Source organism: Sinocyclocheilus anshuiensis, unplaced genomic scaffold, assembly GCF_001515605.1.
Source record: "Sinocyclocheilus anshuiensis isolate Anshui unplaced genomic scaffold, SAMN03320099.WGS_v1.1 scaffold581, whole genome shotgun sequence".
NCBI lineage: Eukaryota > Metazoa > Chordata > Actinopteri > Cypriniformes > Cyprinidae > Sinocyclocheilus > Sinocyclocheilus anshuiensis.
This window is the reverse complement of record NW_015540886.1, coordinates 238768-245755: the sequence shown is the minus strand read 5'-3', so window position 1 is coordinate 245755 and position 6988 is coordinate 238768. Positions and strand designations below refer to the sequence as shown.

At 35.1% G+C, this 6988-nt stretch overlaps 1 protein-coding gene across 2 annotated transcripts in view; it reads right to left on the bottom strand.

Moving 5' to 3' along the window:
• The window catches only part of LOC107688706 (tenomodulin-like), a 51841-nt gene that overhangs the window by 35952 nt on the left and 8901 nt on the right, over positions 1 to 6988 (bottom strand). The window contains exon 1 of one of the 2 annotated variants that reach the window (XM_016486440.1): positions 237 to 339. The exons of the other annotated variant lie outside the window; for it this stretch is intronic. Within the exon in view, the coding sequence (XP_016341926.1) occupies positions 237 to 284 (48 nt within the window). The 5' untranslated portion in view covers positions 285 to 339. Of the gene's footprint in view, positions 1 to 236; positions 340 to 6988 lie in introns of those variants that run through there. 2 annotated transcript variants of the gene reach the window in all.

Here is a 6988-nt window from a genome sequence, read left to right as displayed (position 1 = left end):
CTAAACCTTTAAAAAATAAAAAAAAAAAAAAAAAAAAAAAATATATATATATATATATATAATTTAGTTAATTATTTTAGATGTATACATTACAGAGAGAACCATCATTCCACCTAAATATTGATTTTCTTATGAAGCATTGCATATTTCGATTTTGAGACTCCTAGACTAGACTTTTACTTTTCTCTACTTTTGCTAATTTTCTATCGCATAAAAAGCTCACATGTAATACTCACATCTTTGCAAAGCCCTTGTTGACTGCTGAAGTAAGGGTTACTCTCCATAACTTGTAGCTGGAGCGAAGATAATCTTCTCTTTAAACCTTCTTCCACCCAGAAGTCCCTCTCACTGGGATCTAAAGAGCCAAACTTTCTTTCCACTCGTAATTTGGGAACCCGATCAAGAAGGGAGGGTTCCTCTTTCAGATGGGATGGAATAACTTTAACTACTGTGCATCTTTTTGTACACAGAACAGATGTCCTGACAGTCATCTGTGAATGGAGATTATGCTGATGTGAACATTATTAGTGGCCCAGATTATTTCGATTTCTGTTCTGTTCTGTTTCTTCTTTCATGGTCATTTACAGCCTAAAGTTACTATTATTCTGCTATACCTACTTGGTCATTATTAGTAGGCAACACAATCACATCTGGAAATGTCTATGAGGGTTTCAGGTTTACTAAAACAAGAGTTAAAAGCTCGGCAGGAGAATTCACTCTGCTTTCCTTTGCTTTTTGTAGCAAGCAACTTTGGACTTTACAAGCCCACATTTTGAATTTGAAACCATATTTAATAATTACATCTAAAACAGTGTACTTATCACATGAAAGCACAAGTATCAAAAGCATTACTTTTGTCATGATATGAATGTTGACCAACAAAATCATTTGCACAATATGATAGCGGTTCTTTTATTGAGCTGTCTCTCTGAGGTCTGCACTTGGAGACTGTGGATAATGGATAAAAGCTGTGATGTTTATAACCTATAGCTTCTGTTATAACACTTCTCTTACAGCAAAGGCAGAATTTGCAGTTGTGAGCCAAGATTTGAGGCGCTTGCATACCTTATATCGGGGTCTTCGACGTTTTTCAGGGAAAGCACCCCTTCGTAATCTCACAACGTTCCATTAAAATGAATAAAGTTGTCTACACTGCATAATGAACCCCTTACTTACATTGTGTCGTTGTTAATGAGAGAGGATTCGCGAGAGCGAGCATAACTCAGCACCGAACAGAAACACCGGCGTTTTGAGCGGTGAGTGGATTCTAACTTAAACACCTCTGATTGGCCAGAGCTCAACAAACATGTCATTCACATTCTCCAGAGCTCAAACTCAAAAATGCAATGGAGCATTTGCTAAATCTGTTTTGGAAATAATATTATATCATTACAGTATCAATTGTGGGTGCTATTGCTTTCATTTCAGTGTGCTTATATTTTACTTAGTTTTTTTTGTTTTAATTTTTTTAACAAAAAAATATTTATGATCAAACATTAATTGGCGGATCCCCTTCAACACCGCTACGGACCCCCGGTTGAAGACCCTTGCCTTATATTGTTTCAAGTTTGACCCAAGACATTTGGAGAAATTTGACCCTGACTTGAAAAATAAGACATGATGAGCACTTAATATTTCTTTTACTTGAAGATGCATGTGAAAGCTTGTGGTGGTCCATACTGGAAATTACAAGAAATATTGAAGGGCTCTGTATGGTGCTCAATCAATAAAATGGTGACAAACTAGTGTTTTAGGCTAATATTTATACAGCCAGTGTCAGCCAGGTTTTTTGCAACCAGCTTGACTAAATCTTTGCAGTCGCACTGGCATTTTCATTTTGCATAACTCGTCTGTAAATCTGTTTCAACAGAAGCGTGGAGCTCCCATTGAGAGCCATTCCAACCCAGCAGCACTCAGGACAGCATAGGAAGGCTTTCTGAGCCATAAAAATAAAACAAACAACATTTCGGAGAACTGGAGTGACATTGAAAGGCCAAAGAAAACAATGTGAAACACTCAGCCAGTACAGAAGATGAAATCAAATAGATACAGCAGGGTGACGTACCAGTTATTTCTGACTACAAAGAAAAAAGGTGATTAACTTATTTCTTGTTTCCAAATCAGACAAATAAGGCATAACTATGAACCTAACACTTTCTTTTCAACCAAGGTTTTCACCTTAATGCACATTAATAATATTTTTCAGATCTGTCAAGCTTATCATCACTATTTCCACTGTTGTTTCATGCACTGTTATGTGAACCGCAAGCTTGTGTTGTTAATTAATGGGAACACAGACAGACACAGTCATGCTGTTTCTGAGAAATCCATCAGCTACTTGCCATCTGCAAACACGTTTGCCAATGCCAGACATTATCATGCTTCTCATGAAAGAATGCTAACTTAAGTTCCTCTCTGAACTGTTAATTTCAGAATTTTTCTCTGATTACTGAAACTTGAATCTCAAACACGTTATTTTCTGATTGTAAAGGGAGTTTCATTTGCTCATGATGAAGCTTTGCTCTCCTACATGTAGCACAAGAGCCTCCTCTTCTCATCTTTTCTTTTCTATTGCCAAGGCTGCTTCTGTCAAAGATTCACAAAAGACACTCACACACACTGCCAACGGAGACCACTACGAGAGCATGCTGTTTCTAAAGGACTTGGCTGGTGTCACCTGGTCATGTGATTTAGGGCAAGTATAGGAGGATGAAGAGCTCATCTCTGGCCAACAAAAGTGAACCTATTAACCACAGAATACATTTTGCTATGTTCTTCTGTATGCAGGAGAGGAAAATAAACATATCTCATATTTCAATTGGCTTCCGATCCATGCTCGTATTGACTTTAAAATTCTTACTTTTAACATTCAAAGCTGTGCAAGGAACTGCTCCTTCATGCATATGTGATTTAGTTACTCCATACATGCCTCCTCAGTCTCTCCGTTCTGTAGACCCTCTCTTCCTTAAACAGCCTTCTTGCAGATTAAAAACTATGGGTGAAAGAGCCTTCTCTGTAGCGGCCCCTAGGTTGTGGAATGCACTTCCTTTAACCGTTAGGAATGCCCCCACATTAGGTAGTTTTAAGAAATATTTAAAAACTTATTTTTAAGATAGCATTTATGTCTTAATATTTTTTTTCTCTTTATATTCTATTGCTGTTGCATTTTTTATTTTAATGGATGTATTTTATACTATATTTGCTGTAGCGCTTTGGGTCTAAGAAAAGCGCATTATAAATAAAATGCATTATTATTATTATCCTTATTAATCTCTTATGCGACCATGAATCTCACGAGCAGTGATAGAAAATGTTTTTCAGTTGCCCAGTTTAGCACACACAAGGTTGAATATTAAAATTTGACTTCAGATGAAAGAAATGACAAAGCAAGATTAACAAGCATATTTCACTAACCTAATAAATAATGGCATTCAGATGGAGACAGGGTCTTTTTAATTGAATTAATTGCCATTAAAGTCTAATTGGCATTAAAGCACAATGATGTTATTAAGAGCTCTATGAATCATGTTTCTCCATTAGATTCCTTGATGTTCAAGACAAAACGTAGGTCTGAGAGACGAGTACAGGTACAGTCTGGCCCCAAGGTCTGTCTAATTGTATTAGTTTTCTTAGAGCAAGCAAAGTGAGTCAATACATATTTGAGGGATAACACTGATTCAGTCTCAACGGAGAATCTCTGAACTGGCATGCTGGAAAACAAATAAATAGAGTCAAGGATCACAGTGTTGCAAATCTCAAAGTTAGCGCAATCGTCTCCCGCTCCTTACCTTGAGGGAAGAAAGCTGTGCGCTGTGGGATTTTTGCAATTTCTTGCATGGTGGGACAGGTGTATTTACTTTGGTAATTGTGTTCCTTTTCCCAATTCATAATGTGATTAAATATTAATGCCATTCAGAGCACCAGAAAAAGCCGATCTCAGAAATTATCTAGGCAGACATAATGCAAAAGCGTTTTCTCCCACTTCCTAAGTCTGTTATTGTATGAAAGTGCATTGCAGCAATCTGGATAGCAACTCTTTTTCACCATCATGTAGGTTTGCAAAGGTGGTCTATCACATAAAATGGAAAGAAAATAACAGCCTTAAGATTTTATCTCCAAGGGCCCTCAGAGTGCAATCACAAAACTATTTTACTTGAAATGTTTTCCCCAAACGTGTCTTAAAAAGTAGATGCCGTTGCAAATCAATAGGAGTGTTAATTGTATTTGTACAAACACAAAATACAGTATAGAGGCTATGGGTCAATTGTAATGTATTCGCATAGCTAGATTAGCCCATAAACTGAACTATTCATTAAATAGTTTTAATGCAGGCATTACAGCATTAAAATCTTTTTTTTTTTTTTTTTTTTTTTAAAGAAGAGTATTAACTTTTACTGCAATACAGTCTTAATTTAATGTCACCTGAGAATGAGTAGAGGGGTAATTTGGTCATTTTAATTAGGGATGTAGTTCAAAATAGAATAATGACTTTATTGAGTTTTATCACACCTGCCTCTTGACTTACTATTTTATGCTCTGAGAGCTTCACACTGCCTAACTATTAGGACAGCACATTCCCAGCTTCTACACAGATTGCACCTTTATTTTAAGATTAATAGGTTTGGACATAATTAAACATAATTTTATATTTTTTAACTGCTCTTCAGTCATTATAACTCAAATAGACAAAAATAGAAATATAATCAGACCCATAAGGCAAAAATAATTAAATATTTTTACATATATTTCAGAATATTAAAACATATTGTTAAAATTTAAGTTATAATAGTGTATTTTTACATAAATACATTTTTGATGGGATAAATATATTAAATCTAAATATACTGTATCTATATATATCTGTATTATTTTGCCCTTGAAGTACATTTTGTCATTTGAAGGTTTAAACAAAATATATTTTCAACTTATATACATGAAATACAAAAATATAAAATAACATTTTAAAATATATACATTTTTCATAATATTTTTGAATGGGGTTTAAACAATGATTTGTTTTCATAACTCATAATGACAGCATTCTTTTTTTTTTTTGTTAATGAAAAGACTTATTTGAAGTCTTTGAATTAGCAGTCATATTCTGCATGTTGTACCACACTGATGAGAGTCTAAATATTAAATATGTCTTTTCTACATGACCAGTGTCCAGAGGTCACAGCGAATGTCCAAGCCCTTGTATTTATGGCTCCTCATGCCGAGCGCTGCGGGATCCAGGAAGAAATCCAAACTCTCACTGCCTTCACTATCAACACCCCACCCTGCCCTTAGGCCAGGCAGCAGATTTTTCATGTCAGCTGGCACACACCTTCGTCTCATAAGTAGGTGTTTGACTTTCACAAGTCTCTCTCCATCCTGGCAAATGGACTCTTTGCCAAGGTTGCCATATCCTTGGGCTGTGTGGATGTCAGTTAAACATGCAGATTTCTTCTGCTTCACATTGTAGGAATTCCCATTGGGCTTCTATCAATGCTGCTAAATGTCTAATACAAGTTTTAACTTTTTTTAGAGCAGAAAATATCCTCCTAATTACTTCAATTTACATAATTACTCCTCTGGTAAAGACTCATATTAGAATCATTGTGAAAAGTCAATTACACATGTAAATTTATCTTTAATAGTGAGAAATGCTATTGACAGTTTTCGACTGATGAAGAACAAACACTGGGAGTTAAAGGGGTCATATGATGCGATTTCAATTAGAAACAATAATGTACAGTATGTGGAAAATAATGTGTTTTTTTAACTTTAAACCGCATAAACACAGTTCATTACACCAAATACACAAAATAATGTTCTCTTTTGCAGCATCATATGACCCCTTTAACAAAACTACAGCTCTTTAAAACGGTCTCTAATTAACTGTATTTTTAAGATATGTTAAATACTGGATTAGCCTGCATTTACCAGTCCTAAATGACAAAAAGAGACAACTGTCAGTGAGAAAGAGATTTCCTAAAACATCCAAGTTGTATTTTGATATCCAAGAACTGCAAGGCATTACTATTAAAATGACTAAAATGCTGTTCTCTAGTCTGAAAAAGTAAATATGTAGCTGGAAAAGAGGAGCATATTTTTTTGGTGACAATTTCTGAAACTGAAATAGTTCTGAGAAAAACATCTAAGATTTAAGATCTAAGATAATCTAAGATCTAAGAGTTCAAGTTTTTCTTTAAAAACAAAAAACTACATATTCAGGTATATCTGAATATATGAATGTAAATCTGATCACGTAGTTATAAATTTTTCTATTTTTATAGCTAAATATGCAGAAATAACTATATCACAACCATATAAATATTGTTTTATAAAACCATTTGCATGTATAGTTCTGTATGGTGATGTTAGTGGTACAGAATTACACACTTTAACTTTATGAATATCTCTGAGCAAGCACATGGAATCATCAATAACAATGACTAATGATGCGCTTATTAAAACATGTGACAGGTGGAACATGTGGACTGAGGAATTGCCAGGTTGCTTATGATTTCAAACTCGTTCAAGGGCACCTATTATGCAAAATTCACTTTTACATCTGATCTGATCGTCAATGGTGTAGTCAAGAACATCTGTTGTGTAAATCACAGTGTCTGGCATCTTATCTTACTTTCATCGTATTAAGGAAGTCACAAATACACCACAGGAAGCTGCAGAATTAACACCTGCACGAACAAAACAAACAAGACACAGACAGTTATTCACCTAAAATACTAAAAGAAAACGTCTCAGGTTACGTATGTAACCATGGTTCCCGCAGAGTACTAGCGTGCGAACTTACCAGTGTGGATTTTAGAAAGTGTACAAAGACTTCACGTGCACACTTTCCATAACATGGATTTTTTTTTTAAATACCGTTCTAAGGGGTTATCGTGGCACTCTGAAAGAGTAGCCCAAAGATGGAAATGGTGCATCCCAAAACGCTATGTTTGAGAAGTCATCAACTCGATCTAAGGCTTATAATGCTGGA